The following is a 21,628-nucleotide window of genomic DNA, read 5'->3' on the forward strand; positions in this document are numbered from 1 at the left end:
ATCTAGACTGCAGAGTAGAGAATGACAAGGGGACAAAATTTTCCCCGCCCACATGGGAATTCATTTTCCTGTCCCGTCCCGGCGAGTTCTTTTCCCGTCCCTGCCCCATTCCTGTCCTCATCTGCAGAAGCCTCATAAACTTTAAAATCATAAGTGTTCGAAACTTGGATGGTTAAGGCAGAGCTTACAGGAATGGGACAGGAACAGCGACAATGACAAAACTCATGGGGACAGGATGAGGAAATTGAGTGCCTGCGGGGACGGGGACAAATTTGTCCCCGTGTCATTCTCTACTGCAGAGCCTTAAAAATGTGGCTGTTTCACCTACACATCAAAATGCAGCTTTCATGCTCAGACTGAAGAATTTATATTTGGGAAACACTGAGGAATAAAATGAAAACATGTAGCTTATTCTGCAGTTCTTCCAATAACGCTTTTAGCCAGAGAGTGAATATACTGGTGCCATCACATCGCCCCTGCATGCAAGGACACACAGCAATAGACTATAGAAGGATGGAGGGGGAGGGTTGAAACAAGAAGGAAAGCTGCAATTAAATCCCAGCTCTACGGACTCAAATCAACCCCGCACTTCAGAAGTCAAGTGTTTTTCTAAGTGGCACTCAGCTGCTCATTTTTGAAGAATATTTCCTGCTGAGACATAGAAATCTAGGTTGGATCAGCAGTGGCAGCGTGTTTAAAAACACCAGTGTGGTTTTGTTTTGCTAACCTAGCCTCAGTTGCAGCTGTGATACTACAAAGACGTAGGGTGTAACTTCCTTCTCTACTCATCTGCAGCTTATATTTATATAGGAGGGGGGGGCACACACATATGCGAGATGATTTATATCACTTCCAGTATGTTTGCCATCATAACACATCATACACTGAATACAACTAGCAATGTGTTTTTCTAAAACTGATTTTTTTAGTTGAAATCTGCTTTTATTAAACAACAAACCATAACAAATGCAAACAGCAGACAAAAATATAGCAATTTTACCCCAGCTAAGGAAAACAGGGCTCCCCACCCCCCAAGAGGACCGGACTCTTATGTCCTCTCAGGTTACAAAGAACCCCAAACCCCCAGCCCCCCCCCCCAAAGCAGACCCCCCCCAGAACCCCTCACCCCCCAACCCCCCCAGCCCCCCTTCCCCAGATCAGACAGGCGGACTGGAATACAACCGTAGTCTATTCAAGATACGACTACGCACCCGGGGAGACAAACTGTCCAAATAGGGAGTCCAAATATGAACAAAGTCTCTGCTCCTGCGCCGAGAGGAAGAAGCCAGGTTGGCCTCCCAGCTGAGAAGGTCATGTAATTTATTCCTCCAGTACCAGAAGGAGGGAGGAACATCCGCCAACCCGAAATTTAGTATACACTTTTTCCCCAAAATATAACATTTGCTCAAAAACAATTTCTCAACAGAGGTATACACAGAAAACAAAAAAAAATGAGCAAACAACATATGATAGGCAGAGACCGGAACAGAAACCCGTAATAGAAAAACAGATTTTTTAATGAACTGGATATTTGCTCTTGGGAAGATATTCGACGTGCATGATAGACATTGTTATAGACTGTGAGATATATTCATTTATTAATCAGAAGGACACAGTTTTTGATTTATCACGAATTTGCACACGAGAGGTCCTGGGATGTTTCACAAGATGTTACCCGATTGGGTTAATGAGAATTGACAACTCTTGTTCGAGGGTTTTCCCTTAATGAGTTGTGAAAACTGAGGACTTTTGACTCGCACACACATTTATATATTTTTCATTATCAGTTTCACAGTGTGTTCCTTCTTAGATAATTTCGAAGATGCTGATTAGATATATATGAACATATCCACAGTCTTTAACCCAGAAAGAATTCTTTAGGGTGTAGAATCTGAACCACAGCAAAATAAATCTCTCCACCATCAGTTACATTGCCATGCGGCATGCGACCTCAACCACTGCCCTCCATACCTGTTAAAAACCTCCAGCCTGAAATTCCGCACCCACCTTAAGCAATGGATTAGCTGCATGCTTACTGAGGGCCTATTCCAACAAGATCTCAACGAAATCATCATCACCCCTATTTTGAAAGATCTGAAGGGAGAGCCAACATGATGCGGGCCGCAAGGTCGTAATGCTGCTTGCGGAGGGAGCAGGGAGGGTGAAGAAGAAGGTGTGGGGGAGGGGTTCCACCGCCCAGGGCGCCACTCACCCTTGCTATGCCACTTTCCACAAGTGCTAGTTTCGCTGATGGTATACCAGAAGGCTACATTTCAGCAGTTTCTTTCTTCCCCTTATGTGTGGCGCAGCCTTAGCACCCTGAGGTTGTGGGTTCAAATCCCTCACTGCTTCCTGTGACCCTTGGCAAGTCACTTAATCCCCTCAATGCCCCAGGTACACTAGATAGAGTTTGAGCCCACCGGGACATATAGGGAAATATGATAAAGTACCTGAATGTAAACCACTTAGGATATAAGTGGTACGAGGGCTATTCAAAAAGTATCAGACCTTTATTCATAATAAATACTCATATTCAGATACAACAATATTATACTAATCTCCTTCAAAGTAGTCCCCTTGGGCTGCCACACACTTTTTCCAAAGGTTCTGCCACTGTCGGAAGCAGTGCTGGAACGCCTCTTTTGAGATTGCTCACAACTGGTCCGTCGCATTCTGCATGATGTCTTCTCTTGACTGAAATCTGGTCCCTTTCAGAGGCATTTTCAGCTTGGGGAAAAGCCAGAAGTCACACAGAGCCATGTCGGGAGATTAGGGAGCCTGAGGAATCACAGTTGTGTTGTGTTTGGCCAGGAAACTCCGTATCAAATGTGAAGAATGGGCAGGTGCGTTATCGTGATGGAACTGCCAATTGTCTGCTGCCCACAGGTCCGGCCTTTTGCGTCTCTCAGCGTTACAAAGGCAATGCAGAACCTCTTGGTAGCACCCCTTGGTGGTGGTTGTGCCGTGTGGTACGTACTCGTGATGAACCACACCTCACTTGGTCAATGACGATCTCATTTCTGGATGTTGAGTGCCTACCAGAACGTGCTTCACTCTCCATTGATGTGCGGCCATCTCTGAAGCGGTTGTACTACTCCTTTATCTGCCCATTGCTTCATCCCCGAAGACCTATTGAATCTTGCGAATCGTTTCCACTTGGGAATCGCCAAGCTTTACACAAAATTTAATGCAGTAGCATTGTTCAACTTTTTCTGTCATTTTGTCAAAAATGAAAATCCAACGGCGCTCACTTACACTTCCTCACTCATCGGTGGTCTGCTGGCGACTGGCAGCTTCTGTAGGCAGGAAAAAATTCAAGCATGCGCATTAGGGTCGCCTACATACATGCACCAAACCACACCTCCCTAGCTTTATTTGTTTCTGCAAGAAAAATTAAGGTCTGATACTTTTTGAACAGCCCTCGTATATAAGTGATTAAATAAATAAAAATAAATACCGTAAATGTATTCTCATGAATACATGAAACATGGCTGATCTCCTTCTATCACATTTTCAAAATACTGCCAATTCAGTTGAAACCATATGGTATATTCTCATTTTGCTTTCATCAATAGAAAAACAGAATAATTACTATGTCCTGAACTAGGGCGTTTCATATTCCAAGTAATGTAACAGAAAAATGAAGCTAAACTTCTCTATTTATTGTTATGTGTATATTAGGTGCTGTTCAGGCAAATGGACAAATTCACCAGAAAGCGACCCCAGTCATCTCGACTAATCCAGAGTCCTTTAAACATGCTGAGGTATGCAAGGTACAGAAATTCAAGTTTTGGGGGGAGAAAGTTAGTATTAATCTTCAATTTCTTTTTTTAAAATTTTACTCCTCAGTCTTTATTGATATCAGTTTATTTTCTAAAATAAAATGGGGGAAGAAGTGATGATAACTATTTATAAACTGTGATGACATTTATGGTTCAAACATAAGAATTATGCAAAGATAACAACGCTGTAGAAAAGTGGCTTAGTCTATGTAGGTCCGATGATCTTGAGCCAAACTTTATTCAGAAGAATTTAATGTACAAAAATACACAGTAGATCAATTCTGGTATAGACCCGACACAGTGCGTGTTTCGGTCAAAGATGGCCTTCTTATGGGGCCTGGAACACTTTGAATCACAAAGGATGATATGCTGATGAGCAAAACAGAGTACTGTGTGTTGGTGAGTGTTGCTGATTAAGCATATCTGCCTAGTCTGTGTATTTTTGTATTGGTTTCTTGGGCTGCACCCTGTACATTAAATTCTTCTGAATAAAGTTTGGATCAAGATCATCAGTTCCACAGTTGTTTCCTTTGTACCTGCCTTCCTGCATTCTCTGTGGAATTCTTTTGGTGGATTTTGTTGTTTGTTTCTCTGTCCATGTAGGTCCCTTCATCATATTCCTAGCTTGACAATTGTTTAAAGAGAGAATACTGCTTTTGTAATGTGAAGCCATGGATACCTCAAGCAATGCGGACATACTTCCTCTTAAACCAGTGGAAATGGCATTAAATTATTGCTAATTTTATTCACAGCTATTGTATCGGTAAATACACTGAGGTGTCATATTACTCCTGAGAGAATTCTGTGCAAAAAAAAATTAAAAATTATGTGCACAATATTTAAAAATTCTGCATCCTCTGAAGTTTTTTGTGCAAAATTCTCCCAAGCATGAAATTCTCCCCACCAAGCTTTTACCCTCCTCAGGTTCTATCTTTTCCAGCTCTCTCTCTCTCTCTGCTTGAAACCCTTACCCTCCCCTGGTTGGTTCAGCCCCCAAACTTTCTGGTCTTTGACCTGGGGGCCGCTGCGTGAGCGGACTGCTGGGCACGATGGACCACTGGTCTGACCCAGCAGCGGCAATTCTTATGTTCTTATGTTCTTTCCTTATCTCTTCTCCCGGTGAACACTTCTCAGTTTTCCCTCCATACTCTACTCCAGGGGTGCCCACACATTTGGGGCTTGCGAGCTACTTTAAAATGACCAAGTCAAAATGATCTACCAACAATAAAATGTAAAAAAAACACAAAGCACACTGTATGCAGAGAAAATGTTAATTATCATTTATATTCTGCGGGTTTTCAAAGAGATCAAGGCAGATAACTTTATGCAATGTCACCTCAGGAAGAACTATACAAAAATAGACAAAATATGCACCCTCCCTTTTTACTAAATCGCGATAGCGTTTTTTAGCGGAGGGAGCTGCACTGAATGCCCTGCGCTGCTCTCGCTGCTCATAGGCTCCCTGCGCTAAAAACCGCTATTGCTAGTGCAAAATATAGACAGTAAAATATAGACAGCAGATATAAATTCTCCAAACGGACACATTTTGATCACTAAATTGAAAATAAAATCATTTTTCCTACCTTTGTTATCTGGTGATTTCATGAGTTTCTGGTTGCACTTCATACTTCTGACTGTGCATCCAGTATTTCTTCTCTTCTTTCAGCCTGCTGTATGCTTCCAGACTTCATTCCCTCCGCCAACTTTTTCTTCCTCTTTTCCTGCCTCCTCTCCTTTCTTTCTTTCTGTCTCCCTGCCCCCTTTCTTTCTGTCTGTCTGTCTTTCTCTCTCCATGCACCCTTTCTTTCTGTCTTCCTGTCCCCCCTTTCTTTCTTTTTCCCTTCTTTCTGTCAGTCTCCCTGCTCCCCCTTCTTTCTGTCTTCCTGCCTGCTCCCAAGCGACTGCAGCCGCCTTCAGGGAACAGGCCTCCAACCACTGCCGCCATTGGGGAACAGGCCTCAAAACCACCACCGCCCCAAGCTCTCCCTGCTTCCCCACACAGAAGCATCGGGCCAAACAGATTTCCTCTCCCTGACGTCATTTCTGAAGTTGGAGAGGAAGTTCCAGGCCAGCCAGGCAGCGATGGGCTAGCCCGGAACTTCCTCACCGACATCAGAATTGACGTCGGGTGGAGAAAGTTGTCGGCTCAGCGCTTCTGAGTCGGGAAGCAAGTAGAAAGTGAAGGCAACGCGATTGACTCGCGTTGCCGTCGTGATCTACCGGTCGATCGCAATCGACTTTTTGTGCACCCCTTCTTTACTCATTCTGTATTCACCTATTCTCTACCATCTAGCAGCTCTCTGCCTTTAAAAGTTCTCTGCTCCACCCCTCAGTCTTTTCTGCCCCCTCCTGCTGTTCTCTCTCCCTAGCGCCCAGCAAGATCCCCAGTTCTGTTAGTCCCCAAATTCTCCTGTCTCAGGCACTCTCCTCCTTCTCCCTCTTCTTAGGCACATATCCTACATTTCTTCTTTTTTCTATTACCTCGCTGCTCCCTTGGCATATACTATCACATCTCCTTTCTCTTCCCCCCCCCCTGTGGTTCACATTCAGTTTGCTTTATTTCCAACCCCAATCTCTTAGTTTTCTTTTTATCCCCTCCAGTCATCAGTGACACACACACCCTCCCCCCCTGGAATTCCTATGAGTGTCAGAGCAGTTACCGCCATTGCCGGCGCTAAAACCCGCGCTATGCATTCGTAAAAGAGAGGGTTAATAACTAAGATCAAGGGAGAATCATTATCTTATTCAAAGTACCCATCCACATGTAACCCTGATACCACTCACACAGTTCAAAAAGCCAACTAAGCTCCTCATGGTGGGCAACTGGACCAGGATCTACAAAAAAAAAAAAAAATCTTAAATTTGATGAGCTGGGCATTGGCCAGGGTCAGAGAGATCTCCAGTAGGCCAGAGCATATCCCACCCTGGTTTCACAGTAATCCACATTCAAAATAACACTCAGCAGTCACAGCAGGTGCATTTCAAACGTTTTACTGGGTCAGCACTAATAAAAGAAACAGCTCATGGAATGGAACTAAATTTTACAGTTCAGGGGCATGGAAAATAAAGTCACATCCGGTACATCTCAATTGTAAATCCCTCCTATCCCAGACCAATTGTCTCGTATTGTGCTAGTAATGGCTTGCTGGTAATGGGACTTCTCCAGTCTCACCCGGGGCATCTTTTCCCACCAAGCACTCTTCCCTTTTTCCGCAGTTACTTGTGCTGAGAACCAAACACAGATCTCTTCTGCTCTCTGGCAGAGGGTATATCAGTCAGCATTAACAGGACTCACCTCCTCAACTCTGGGATTCACCCTCAGTGCTCAGGATCTTGGAGGAATCACTCCAACAGATCTCAGTCCTTTTATCACTTTGTCCCACCTCCTCGGATTGGTTCTCACCATCTCCACTGACCTGGGCAACTCGGCCTAATCCCATCACCATAGTGACCGCCTGCTCTTCTGTAGAGGCATCTCTTGGAGGGGGGGGTTACACATGTTATTCCTTTACTTCTGAGATGTGAGTTTCACAATAGGGTGTGGGGCTGGTAGTTTTGTACAATCAAGATATTTCATTTATTGAATTATCCTCTGAAAGGCTGTCTTAAAAGGAGGTTCTCCTGATTAAGCTTTTATTGTTCCCCATGTCTCACGTCATATATAAAAATGACTCAAAATGAAATAAAAAATAAAAAGTTGGTTCACCTTTTGGACTTTATTATAAGGGTATGTTTGCAGTGCCTTTTCTTTAATAAGAACATAAGAATAGCCTTACTGGGTCAGACCAATGGTCCACAAGCCCAGTCACCCGTTCTCACGGTGGCTAATCCAGGTCACTAGTATCTGGCCAAAACCCAAAGAGTAGCAACATTCCATGCTACCAATCCAGGGCAAGCAGTGGCTTCCCCATGTCTTTCTTAATAACAGACTACGGACTTTTCCTACAGGAACTTGTCCAAACCTTTCTTAAAACCAGCTATGCTATCCGATCTTACCACATCCTCTGGCAATGCGTTCCAGAGCTTAACTATTCTTTGAGTGAAAAAAAAATTTCTTCCTATTGGTTTTGACAGTATTTCCCTGTAACTTCATCAAGTGTCCCCTAGTCTTTGTAATTTTTGACGGAGTGAAAAATCAATCCACTTGTACCCGTTCTACTCCACTCAGGATTTTGTAGACTTCAATTATATCTCCCCTCAGCCGTCTCTTTGTACTTTTGAAATTTTCGCGCCTTAATGATGTCATCTGGGCTTTTATACAGCATTCCATTTCTCCCACACTTAGTGCAGTAATTACCTGATGCAGCAATCTGATAGCAAAAAAGGATTCTCTTGTTGAAGAACTAAAAATACACCCGGGTTTTAGCAGTTAACAGCGTCTTTGGAACTTTCGGTTGGATTGTGGCCAAGACGTGGCATACCGTGATATACAGACAGCGATAAGACTTGCAGTAAAGCTAAGTTTGAATTTTTTAGCACTTACTGGCAGTTTGATGTTAAGACGCTATTTGAAAATTTTGCCTACCCCTGGTGCTTTGATAACTTACCTCCTGATAATTTTATTTCTTAATGTAGCGGCTCCTTATCGTTTTAAGCCTTTGTATAAGGCTGGAGAGATTTTTTTCCCCATTGTGGGTTTTTCTCTCTGCTTATTTAGCTTTTTCCAGAGCAGGGCCAGTGATAGTCTGATACGCTCTCTTTTCATAAGCCTGTATGCTTCAGGGAGCTCTATTCTTTTAGGATTTTGAGGTCCTTTTTTCTTAAGAATGTGAATTTTTGCTACGTTTGGAGTTCCCTACATTGAGCCTGACACTCTGATACTTAAATTTTGTATTACCAGTTTGTACAAGTGTCTCTTGCTCTCATCTGTGTATTTTGGGATAATTACATTCAACATGTAATTAAACTCTGGAATTCAATGCTAGAGAATATAGTAAATCAGTTTGATAAGTACGGTTTTTTAAAAAGTTTGTATAATTTCCTAAAAGAAAATTCTATAACCCATTATTAAGATGGACTTGGAAAAATCCACTGCCTGTTTCTAGGATAAGAAACATAAAATCTGTTTTAATCTTTTGGGATCTTGCCAGGTACTTGTGACCTGGATCAACATGTAATTAAACTCTGGAATTCAATGCTAGAGAATATAGTAAAATCAGTTAGATAAGTAAGGTTTTAAAAAAAGTTTGGATAATTTCCTAAGAGAAAATTCTATAACCCATTATTAAGATGGACTTGGGAAAATCCACTGCCTGTTTCTAGGATAAGAAACATAAAATCTGTTTTCATCTTTTGGGATCTTGCCAGGTACTTGTGACCTGGATTGGCCACTTTTGGAAATAGGATACTGAGCTTGATGGATCTTTGGTCTGTTCCAGTATACATAGTAACATAGTAAATGATGGCAGATAAAGATCTGAGTGGTCCATCCAGTCTGCCCAACCATACATGCTCCATAAATTAATTATTTAGTTTAAATGGTCCTTTTACTTAGATATTTCTGGGCCAGAAACCCAGAGCCCTGCCCTGCCCTGCCCAGAGTGCTTAGGTTCCATCTGCTGGAGACTCCATCAAAGCTCACTTCAACCCATCTTTAACCATCCCAGCCATCAAAACCCTCCCCAGCCCATACTCAACTGAATAGTCCATATAAGAGACCTTTCCTAAGAGTCTGGATTGCATTTTGGACTTATGCAACACTTATGTTCTTATCACAATCTCTGAATTAGCAAACTCATTTAATAATATCTTGTTTTTAGGTGATTTTAATATCTACCTAAAGGACCTGTTACATGCCAGGCTTTGGCTTTCTGCATCCCATTGCAGGACTTAAATTTATTACAATGAGTGAGAGATCCAACCCATTCAGGAGGACATTTTTTGGACCTGGTTTTTTGCAATATGTTTGCCAATTTGTATGTACATGATATTGTGACTTTACAACTTTTTTGGATGGATCGTTTGGTTGATAAACTTAAGGAACAACTTGGATAAGGGTGTATCGACCTTGATATCCTCAACCTTTCCATTTCCACTGTGACTGTTCTAAATGCTTTCAAACATGCAGTGGTTAAGCCACTTCTCAAAAATCCCTCGCTGGACCCCACCTGCTTCTTTATTGCCCTGTCTTCCTTCTTCCATTCCTATTCAAGCTACTCCAGCATGCTGTCCTTCATCACTAACTTGACTTCTTGTCTTCTTGACTGACTTTTGATTGTCTACAATCTGGCTTTCACCCCCTACCCTCCACAAAGACTGGCCTAATCAAAGTCTGCAGTGACCTGTTCTTGGCCATATCTAAGGGCCTCTACTTAATCCTCATTCTTCTTGACCTGTCTGTTGCTTTTGATACTGTTAATCACTGCTTTCTCCTTTATACACTATTGTCGCTTGGGGGAAGCCTCTGCTTGCCCTGGATCAGTATCTTGGAATGTTGCTACCCTGGGTTTTCACCAGGTACTAGTGACCTGGGTTAGCCACTGTGAGAACAGGCTACTAGGCTTGATGGACCGTTGGTCTATTCTTATGCTCTAATGTTCTTATTCTACAAATCTGTCCTCTCCTGATTTGCCTCCTACCTCTCCCATCATACCTGTAATGTATTTGCTAGTGGAATGTCCTTCTGCAGCTAACCCATTAACAGTTGGCGTAACTTATGGTTCTGTCTTAGGACCTCTTATCTTCTCCCTATACACCTCTTCCCTCGGTGCCCTGATTTCCTCCCATGGCTTCCAGTGCTGATGATTCCCAGATCTATCTCTCTTCACCCGAGATTTCACCTAAAATCCAAGAAAATGTCTCAGCCTGTTTGACTGATATTGCTGCCTGATATCCCTCCATCATCTGAAACTAAACATGTCCAAGACTGAATTGCTCCTCTTGCCTCCTAAACCCTCTGCTTCTCTCACTCTATTCTCCATCTCTGTAAATGATACTGTTATTATTCCTGTCTCTGCTTGTAACCTTGGAGTCATAAGAACATAAGAATTGCCGCTGCTGAGTCAGACCAGTGATCCAGCATGCCTAGCAGTCCACTCACGCGGCAGCCCTCTGGTCAAAGACCAGCACCCTAACTGAGACTAACCCTACCTGTTCCTGTTCAGCAGAACCCTGTCTAATTCTGTCTTGAATTCCTGGAGGGTGCCTTCCCCAGTTTTCTTCCACTCTCTGGGTGAAGAAGAACTTCCTTATGTTTGTACGGAATCTATCCCCTTTCAGCTTTAGAGAGTGCCCTCTCGTTCTCCCTACCTTGGAGAGGATGAACAACCTGTAATTATATACTAAGTCTATCCTCTTCAGTACCTTGAATGTTTCAATCATGTCCCCTCTCAATCTCTTCTGTTCTTTAGCCTGTCTTTTCTAACTCTATATCATCACCAAAATTTGTTCCTTCCCCTCTGAACACACTACTCAAACCCTTGTCCACACTCTCATAATCTCACGCTTAGGCTACTGAAATTTACTTCTATCAAGTCTCCAACTGAACTGCCTCTCTGCTGCATGACCTTGCTATTCTCACAAGTCCTGGTGGCCAAAAAGAATCAAAGAAGCAATAGAGATAGCAAGACATTGCAATAATTTCAATGGCGATAAAGGGCTCTCCATCAACAAAGCATGGCAACCATTCATCCAAAAGAAATTCAGCGCAAAAAGGACTGGGGCCAAGGACAAATGCCTTCTCCCTCCAGCTAAAAGTTTCCACCCGCCCCCCCTTATTCATTGATAGAATTTAAAAATAAATGTGACCACAGACTTCCCCAACAGAATTTAAAATCATGTCCCATGGACATTCCCGCCAAAATTCAAATTTTTGTTACCAACTCAGTTTCCTGGCAAAATTCAAATCTAAGACCAAAAGACTTTCCCACCACATTTCAAATTTGTGACTAATGAACTTTCCTGCCAAAATTCAAATTCATGACCAATGGTCCTCACTGTTCTCAGTCAGGTCAGTGGACCAAGATATATATAAAGACAAACTGCAGACCTCATAGCATACCCTGAAGAAAGCCATAGCATAATGACTGAAACATCAGTTCTACCTACCCAGATGTGGTGAGTCCCAGAAAACGCAACAACCCTTCCTATTTTTTTTTCACTGCAAACTCTGGCAGGCAGTGCTCCTACAGAGGTATCAATGAGTCAGTAAATGGGAGGAGAGATAGAGTGATTATGGGTAAGGGATAGGGTTGCCAGATGTCTGTATTTCCTCGGACGGTTTTTCAAAACCTGGTACTTTGTCCGGGTTTTGAAAAGCTTCCCGACATAATCGTGTCAGGAAGGAGCATCCGTGCATGCACAGACACAATGTGATGACGTCGTGTTGCGCATGCACGGATGCCGCCTGGGAGTGGGGCTCGGGGCAAAACTGGGTGAAACTGGGGGCATGGCCACGGGTCCAGATTTTCCCAAAGGAAAATCTGGTAACCCTAGAAAGGGATGGGATGAACAAGAAAGAATGACTATTGGGAGGGGCAGTGCACCCCAAAGATTTTAACTTGGACCACCACACCCCATATTACCATGCCCTAGCCTTTCCCCCATTTGAGCCTCCCCATACATCTGAGTCACCAACCACTTATGATCCCTAGGATGGACATTTCTTCTTTTGACTTGTTGGTTTGTTTATTTATTTTGAATAAACTCATATGAAAGCCGATTGCTGAAAAAAAAAATTGAATCTCCTTTAGAAAACAGCAGAGCCTTACTGTGGAGCACTCTAATAGTTAAGAACCATTGTTGATAAGGCATCATCGAGTTATATCACTTCAGATATCAGAGGTATTTTAGTTCTTGTCATGTGAGCTCTCCAGGGATATGTCCTTCATAATAAGTACACAGAGCTGGAAGAGGAAGCACACTTGTTCCGTGGTGTCAACTGCCACAATGAATCACCACTAATGGAAAAAATACATGAGAAAAAAAATGAGCAGGGCTTTCTAATCACATTTGGAAAGTATATTTACTTTTTCGGACTATCTTCTTTTACCTGTTTCCTTGAACTAGGCCTTGAAAAGATGTTGTAGACTGCTAATATTTTGATCATTCTTATATTTAAAAGAACTTTTAGGTATCCCAAGTTTTCTGGATTTTTAATCCACCCCCCTACACACACACACATGTTTTACCACCCTATCCCTGTCTGAAAGGAAGAATTAGTTGGCCCTGGAGAAACAAGCACATTGTCCCCCTCCCCCCCTTTTTGAAATGTATTTTAACTTTCAGCAAATTGAGCCCCATATGACTATAAAGAAAGAAGCAGCTGGTGAGAAGTACTTGCTCGCTGACACTAATGGGGGAAGGGGTAGAAACAGACCTCTGAAGTCTGTGTTGGCTCCCTGTCCAATTCTTTCTGCCAACAGCTGACTTTATCTAGGCAAAAGTATACCTTTAGAGGTCGCTTCCTAACTTTTTGGGCCCTAGCAGAGGTGTAACAAGGGGGGGGCGGTCCTCCCCAGGGGCACGCCCCAAGGGTGTGCACAGCCAGCCACCCTCCCTATTCTGCCGCTGCTGCCTTTCCTTAACCAGCAAACAAAGACTAGATATTCAAAACCTCTTAAAGAATTCTTCAATAACTGTATGTGGAAGCCTCAGTTCCACCACTCCGCCGCTTTACAGTTTGCACCTGGAGGGAGAATTACGTGGTAACCTTCATCATTGGCTATTCCGCATTCATAAATATTTGAAGCATAAATAATTTTAAATATTTCAATGTGCGTTTAAAGTGCTATGTGCCATTCTCTTTTTATTTACTTATTTATATTACTGTGTACTTATCTCTGCGTCTGCCAACCTGGGAGCCAGACCCAACATGTTTCGCGTTATTACGCTTTATCAAGGGTCTCCCGAGGTAGCCGCTGTCATCCGATGCCAAGTCCATGGGAGGGAGGGAAAGGATAAAAGGAAAGGAGATACCAGACCATGGAGGGGGAGGAAGAGATGCCATGGAATGAGGGAAGGGAAGGAGATAGAGATACCAGACCATGGTGTGGAGTGGGAAGGAAGGAAGGAAAGGAGAAGAGAAAGAGAGAGATGCCAAAGCATAGGGAAGGGGGTGGAGACAGAAAAATGGAGAGGGGGTGATGCTGAAATGAATCATGTGCAAAGGAGAGAAGGGACCCCAGATAAACAGTTTATTGAAGGGACATAGAAAGAGGGAAGATGCCTTACGGAAGAGAGAGAGGGTGGACAGTAGATGGAAGGGGCAGAGAGAGAGGGCAGAATCTGGGTGGAAGGGGCAAAGAGAGGGCAGATGCTGCATGGAAGGAAGAGAGGACAAACGCTGTATAGAAAGAAGAGAGCAAAGAGAAGATGATTAAAGCAGAAATGACAAAAGGTAGAAAGATTTTTTTGTTGCTTTACTTAGAATCAAGTAGTATTGTAACTGTATTGATAAAAGTTTATAAATAGAAAATGGAAATAAGGCAATCTTTTGGACTAAACCCCTTTCCTCAGGTCAGGACAGGATACCATAACAGCAGTATACTGTACTGTTCTGAAGAAAGATTTGGTCTCTGAAAGCTAATTGAAAAATGGGTTAGTCCAATAAAATGGTATTTTCTTATTTTTCATTATTTGTTTTATTTTTATTTGTTAATTTGTAAAGTGGTGCTTGCTATGTATCAGTTTTTTTCAAATTTACATATACCGTCTTTATATTTTGCACAGTATTAGGGGACATGTGTCACTGTTTTTGTGGTGTTGCATTGTATGCAGAGTCTGGTTTCTTGGCGGTTCAGTTTAACTTTTGTCTACATATTTCTATTTTTAGTTTGTGATTATTCCATATTGGGTGAGGGTGTATCTCTGTTCTGTGTGTATGAAAAGGACATAGTTTTCAGTTGGCATTGACAATGTATGTGTTGGTGTTCTAGTGCTCACTGCAGTGTTTAAGATGCTGCCTTTTTCTAGGTACACTTTTGTGCGATATGTGGATTGTTACTAAAAATCATATTTTTGATATAGATGGGTGGGTGTCAAAAAATGATGGGCCCCGGGTTTCACATATGCTAGGTACGCCACTGGGCCCTAAGCACATGCCTAGTTTGTCTATACTTTAATCCTGCCGTACCTCTCAGCACTTCAGCAGACATCTCTCCCTCTCAGCAGCTCATCTAGTCTATCTTAAATTTGCCTCATATATCCATCTTCTAAACCATCTCCTCCTCTCTACCCCTATCTTTGTGGAGGAGTAGCCTAATGGTTAAAACAGCAGGCTGGGAATGGGGGAGCCAGGTTCAAAGGCATGGATTCTGTAACCGGCGCCCAAGTCGATAGTGAGTAAACTCATGGAAACATTGATTAAAAATAGATTGGACACTATTCTGGACGATGAAAGATTAAGGGATCCCCACCAGCATGGCTTTACAAAGGGAAGGTCTTGTCAATCCAATCTGATAAGCTTCTTTGACTGGATAACAAAAAAACTAGATGGAGGAGAGTCCCTGGACATTGTGTATTTAGACTTCAGTAAGGCTTTTGATAGTGTCCCACACCGTAGGTTATTGAACAAGATAAACGCGATAGGACTAGGAGATACACTGGCTAAATGGGTAGAAGACTGGCTTAGCAGCAGACTTCAAAGGGTAATGATAAACGATATTCCATCAAAAATGTCGAGAGTGACCAGTGGAGTTCAGCAGGGCTCGGTCTTGGGCCCAATGCTATTTAATATCTTTGTAAGGGATCTAACTCAGGGACTTTGAGGCAAAATTACATTATTTGCCGATGACGCTAAACTATGCAACGTTGTGGGCAAGGCAACAGAACCTGACAGCGAGACCAGGCCCAACGCTATGGAGCAGGATCTACTTTTACTAGAACAATGGTCCAGTACTTGGCAACTAAATTTTAATGCCAAAAAATGTAAGGTAATCACCTTGGTAACGGAAATCCGTGCAGAACATACACCTTGAACGGTGAGAACTTAACAAGAACTGTTGCAGAAAGGGACTTGGGAGTAATCATCCGGGAAGATATGAAAGCTGCCAATCAGGTGGAGAAAGCTACAGCCAAGGCTAGACAAATGCTGGGTTGCATCAGAAGGAGCTTTATCAGCCGAAAGCCTGAAGTCATACTGCCGTTATACCGATCCCACTGATCGGTGGGATATACTGAGACCACACCTGGAGTACTGTGTCCAGTATTGGAGGCCACACTATGAAAAGGATGTGAAGAGAATGGAGTCGATCCAGAGAATGGCCACTAGGATGTTCTCGGGACTTAAAGATCTCCCATATGAAGAACATCTGAGCAGACTGCGCTTATCCTCTCTCGAAGAGCGCAGAGAAAGGGGGGACATGATAGAAACATTCAAATACATCACGGGTCGCATTGGGGTGGAGGAAGAAATCTTTTTTCTTACGGGTCCCACGGCGACAAGAGGGCATCCGCTAAAACTTAAGGGGGGAAGATTTCACAGTGACACTAGGAAATACTTCTTTACCGTAAGGGTGATTGATCGATGGAATGGTCTTCCACGCCAGGTAGTAGAGGCCAGTAACCTGCTCGACTTCAAGAGACGTTAGGACAAACAGGTGGGGTTGCTGCAGAGTTATACTTAAAAGATAGACTCTCAAAGGAGGGAGGGTTCTTGAGTGGGCAGACTTGGGCCGCTGGCCCTTTTCTGCCATCATATTCTATGTTTCTATGTTTAAAAGTCAATCAGTCCAGGGCGCTGGTTACAGAATCGCTCCAAGATAGGTGGCTGAAATGTAGGCCAGGGCTACATTTCAGCCACTTATCTTTGCTGCTAGACCACAGCAGCTGATCATGGCAGGGGGAATTCCCCCCTCCCCCATCAGCTGAGGGGCATGGATTCCCCAAAGCCGCGATTCTTTAACTGGTGCTCAGCCAATCGCAGCAGGGGAATTTCCCCCTCCAAAATCAGCTGAGCGACAGAGACTCCCTAAAGCCGCAATTCTGTTGCTGGTGCCCAAGAATCACAGTTTTGTAGAATCCCTGCCACTCTGCAGATGGGGGAGGGGGAATTCTCCTGCTGCGATCGGCTGCTATGGTCTAAGCAAAGATAAGCAGCTAAAATGTAGGCCAGGGTTACCTGGGCCTACATTTCAGCCCCCTATCTTGGTGTGATTCACGGCTAGGTAGCTGCTATAGATCGCCTGCCACTTTGGGCGTTAGCCACACCTACTTTGGCGTTAGGTGATTTACAGCGCCAACCTAGCCGTGATTCCAGCGGACATTTTAGCTGCCTTTTATTTAGGTGTCGGTAGGCACTTCAACCTTGCCGCTTTTGAACATTGGCAGAGTGCCTACCGACGGCTAAATTTAGGCGCTGGTTATAGAATCGGGGCCAAAATGTCATGATAGCTCCTTGTAGATTTTGGGAAGTCACTTAACGACCCCGCCAACTCCCCCTCCTTCTCCCCCAACACACACACTGTCTCGGGAGAAGGCAATAGTAAACTGTTCTTGTATCATAAGAAAACAATTGGGTGGGGAAGGAATCCCTCCTTGAATGGTCACCAGGAGTCAGTTTTCTCAAGGGCATCTAAATCTGGACCCCTATCTTTCCATCTCTGCACCTTAGTCCTTCTCCACCTCTTGGCCACATCCTGTTTAATTTAACAATGTATAGACCAATTGTTTAGATCAATGACTGCCCAAATTTGGACTGTGAATTCAGACATTTTTCTGCATATAATTCTCTCCTGCTCTTGTTTATTATGCATTTGCAATTTTTCTTTCTTCATGTTGATAGGTTCTCCAGCACATGTTCATTACAAGCAAGGGATTTTAAAATGCAATATTGCACTTAATAAAATTTACAACATTCTAAAATCTCTGCCTAGGGGCTTCATAGCATTTAGGGCACGCTAATTGTTAGCACGTCCTAAATCAGTTAGTGTACCTTAGTAAAAGGGCCCCTTATTTATTTATTTTCCACTGCAGATCCTTGTGGGCAAGTCAGTTCACCCTCCCTATCACCTACAGGTACAAAACAAGTTAGCTGTATGTAATATGTAAATCACTTTAACTGTAACCACAGAAAAGTGGTATATCAGATTCTACACCCTTCACTTCCTTTCCCTAAAGGACTGATTATTTAATCTAATCTTTGGTTTATATACCGGGTCATCTCCCAGTGGAGCTCGATTCGGTTCACATATAATTAAGACTAGAGTACATAGCAGAAAACATAGGAGAAGGAAGAACTAATTAAAACTTAAGAAAAGCATAAGAAAAATAACTATAATATTATCATTTCGTTGAGGCTGTAGTTAAACCATTTAAAAATTGCAAGAACAACAAAGTTTTCAGGAATTTACAAAATAATTGCAGCTGGCCTAAAAGCCTAATGGAGTCGGGAAGTTCATTCCAGGTCTCTAGAAACTTGAAAACAAAAGATTCATTTTCTATCCCGTTCTCCCCAAATCTCCCTCCCTCTGACCCATCCTGCCCATGCAGAAACAGGAAGTGGTGTCAGGAGACAAGACAGGTTATAAGGAGAGCTTTTGTTGAAAATATTTTTGTCTAGGAAGGTCTATCAATGCTGATTTTCTTTTTCTTTTTTTCCAAGTGTTTTGAAGTTTATTAAGTAATTGCTGTTTTAATGTATTTAGCCCCCTTTTATCAAGCTGAATTAGGAGGTTTTTTTCATCGCTGGCCGCTGCAGTAAAATCTCCAACATTCATAGAATGCCTATGAGCATCGGAGCTTTTACCGCAGTGGCCGTGATTTTTTTTTAAAGCCCTAATGTGGCTTGATAAAAGGAGGCCTTTATCTGTTATAAATTATGTACATTTGTTGGAATCTACCTAAAAATTTTGATAAGAGCAGAATGTAAATTTTTTAAATGAATAAATAATGTGGTGTACAATCAATCATTGAGTTAACTGTAGCCCTTGTACATAGTTTGTACTATGTATCATTCATTTTACCTGCTTTTAATTTACATTGCAACTTACAATTTTTCATGCAAATATTTGTATTCTTTTATGTTGACACTGAGCATAGTATTTAATAACCCCAATGTGCCATATATCGTATTCTGTGATTTGAAAGTGATTCATTTTAAAGTGGAAATTAGTGTGTCCGGGGGGGGGGGGGGGATTCATTCCTGTCATATTAAATGGTTTCATGCCACAGCAGATTATCCTGAGACTTGGGATGACATATCAGATTTAGACGTTTGACAGAACCACACACATCTCTTTCTAACAGGAAAGAAAAGCAGAATTATTTAGTGAATATTTTCTAATGTATACAATGAAAAAAAAACTGAACATTTTTTTAAATGACAAATCTTAAAAGCCCTCATTTTTTTATGCTTTCAAAAGTAAAATCCCTGGCAGCCTTTTCTTGCAATTAACCACCATTAACACGTAAGGCACAATGCTTGGTTCCCATGGCAACAATCCTCACAATAGCTAGTGTCAAACTGGCATGCAGACCACGTTCAAATGATTAGTTGGGGAACAAAGATGTTGCTTTACTATCCTACCACATCCCCAGGTCAATGGTTTTTCAGTTTTAGATATTGTTTAGAAGACTACTGTGAATAATGAACTGTTTTGATATTATTGATTTCCTACTTCCATGACCAGAGTCTTGGAGGGAACAGGAGTATGCAGATGAATGGCTTGGACAGTGTCAGGACTTGCTCTCATGACTAGGCCATACTGGCCCAATATACGAGTACCTGCTCTCATGTAAAGACCGACCAAAACCAGGATCTTTTGGTTTGTGCCAAATCTACAAGCAAAATTGGCTGCTTGGTTTAAGCAAAAACTGAAACCAAAACTACCTCTCCCCCTCCTGAGCCGCATCCCCCCTCCTAGGCCTACCTTTTCATTGGTGGGTAGAGAGTGCAGGAGCGTCCCCACTAGTTCCTGCCCCTGAACATGCCCATCTCAGAAAATTGCTTCCAGGACATTCAGCAGCAGCAGTCTTGCGAGATGGCCACAGGTGGTCCTGGCAGTCATCATGAAACTGAAATCAGGAAGGAGGAGAGTGAGGATCGCTCATGCCAGTGCTGGTTCCATTCTCGACATGGCTGTCAGGACCTTCCATGGCAGTCTCGAGACTGCTGCAGGAAGCCATTTTCTGAGCTGGTGTGCACTGGAGAAGCAGTGACCTAAGGACATTCCTGCACCCTCTACTCACCAATAAAATAGGAGAGGGCTGCCACTTGGGGAGATGGGCTCATAAGGGGGGCTGCATGGGGGGGGGGGGTGAATTGGTTGGAGCTTGGGAGAAAGGAGTTGTTACCGGTGAGAGTGGGAGTGGGGGGAGTTTTGGAGAGGAGAGCTTCTGTCAGCAGGTCCATCTTCTGTTGAGGGGGAAGAGAGAATGTTGGTTTCAGCCAAAAATGCACTGGCATTCTCAGCCAAAACACGAACCAAATTTCAGGCCAGTTTCAGTGCTGAATCTGAAAACAAAATTTGATCAGCCTCTACTCTCATGGCTAGCTCTTTCATCCTGGTGCACCCACTCTCATAGTGTTGCTAGGATTGGCTCAAGGGACTGTGGTGCTCTGAGCCAACCTTTGCTTTGGCACTCCCACACACAACCCTGGAGTGTGGTTTCTCGTACGCCTCCACCTATGATCTAGTATCTTGCCTTTTCTCTCAAGTCTTCCCCTCTCGCTGGACCAGATGAGCCATTGGTCCAGGGCACTGATTATAAAAGGTACCAGAATTCCAGTCTTGCATCTATCCCTCTAGAAGTTTGAAGGCAGACAGACTGGGAGCATGGTACCCATTATCACCAGTACCTGGGACATGGCCTTTCCTGGACAATAGGCTAAGCCGGCCTTGAGTGTGAATAATTCTTCTCTAGCCAGAATACCTCCATTCTTCCTCTAGCATTTATTATTTTTTTCACTCCTTCCTACCAGTCTGCCTACTCCTATTAGGCTCCTAGCTTAATATGATCTATAGCGGGGGTAGGGAACTCCAGTCCTCGAGAGCCATATTCCAGTCGGGTTTTCAGGATTTCCCCAATGAATATGCATTAAAAGCAGTGCATGCAAGTAGATATCCTGCATATTCATTGGGGAAATCCGGAAAACTCGATTGGAATACGGCTCTGATCTATAGGCTGGGCTGGGCTGGGCTGGGCCAAATAGAGTTTAGACCTTTTTTTGTTTGTTTCAACTGTTTATTCATTTTATGAGAACATTATACAAAGAGTGCATGAAAGTACATAACAATAAATTCCATAAAAGCACTTATATTCTATACATGAAACATGAATCAAGGAACCCCCCTCCCTCCCTTTTCCTGGATGTTTATTGAAATCTCAAAACTGACAGGATCATGTAAGCATATTATTTTAAAGATCTTTTACGTAAAGTTCCAATGGACTCCTAATCTCCTTAAATTTTCTAGAATCACCTAGTTCCTCTGCTAAAATTTTCTCATACCAGTAATACAAACAAAGAGTCTCCCACCAGAAAGGTAGATTTAATCGGTCCCATTGTTTCCAATTCCTCATAATCATTTGTAAGGCAACTCCAGTCATAATAAGGAGATTATCCTTATGTTTTTTAAGTGGACTCTTTGTCATGAGTGAGGTTCCAAACAAGATTGTTCCGTAAGAGTTTAGACCTTAACTTTCCCACATGTCCACTCAGTGACACCCTTTATTCCATTTTTTTTTTTTTTTTTTTTACCAACTTCATTGTTGCTTGTCTATCTCTGTCACTGAACTGCCCTGTGTTGCAGCTGGCTGCCTTTTTTTCTGGAGCTATGGATGCTGTAGGGTAAATATAGCCCATTACAAAATGCATTGATAACCACAATGGCAAAAAGAAACTTCAGAGTCCCTCCATGAACTCCTGCTTAAGGTACAAAAGTTACATTATAGCTATTTTTAATTTTAGT

The 21,628-nt window shown here is 42.8% G+C and overlaps 1 protein-coding gene across 4 annotated transcripts in view; it reads left to right on the forward strand.

The window, feature by feature from the left end:
* APBB1IP (amyloid beta precursor protein binding family B member 1 interacting protein) overlaps positions 1-21,628 on the forward strand; it is a 267,594-nt gene that overhangs the window by 238,325 nt on the left and 7,641 nt on the right. For 3 of the 4 annotated variants that reach the window (XM_033931405.1, XM_033931404.1, XM_033931407.1), the window contains one exon: positions 3,682-3,773. In XM_033931405.1, coding sequence (XP_033787296.1) covers positions 3,682-3,773 — 92 coding nt within the window. The remainder of the gene's footprint in view (positions 1-3,681; positions 3,774-21,628) is intronic. The other variant, XM_033931406.1, reaches the window with a different exon arrangement.

Source organism: Geotrypetes seraphini, chromosome 2, assembly GCF_902459505.1.
Source record: "Geotrypetes seraphini chromosome 2, aGeoSer1.1, whole genome shotgun sequence".
In the NCBI taxonomy this organism is placed as follows: Eukaryota; Metazoa; Chordata; class Amphibia; order Gymnophiona; family Dermophiidae; genus Geotrypetes; species Geotrypetes seraphini.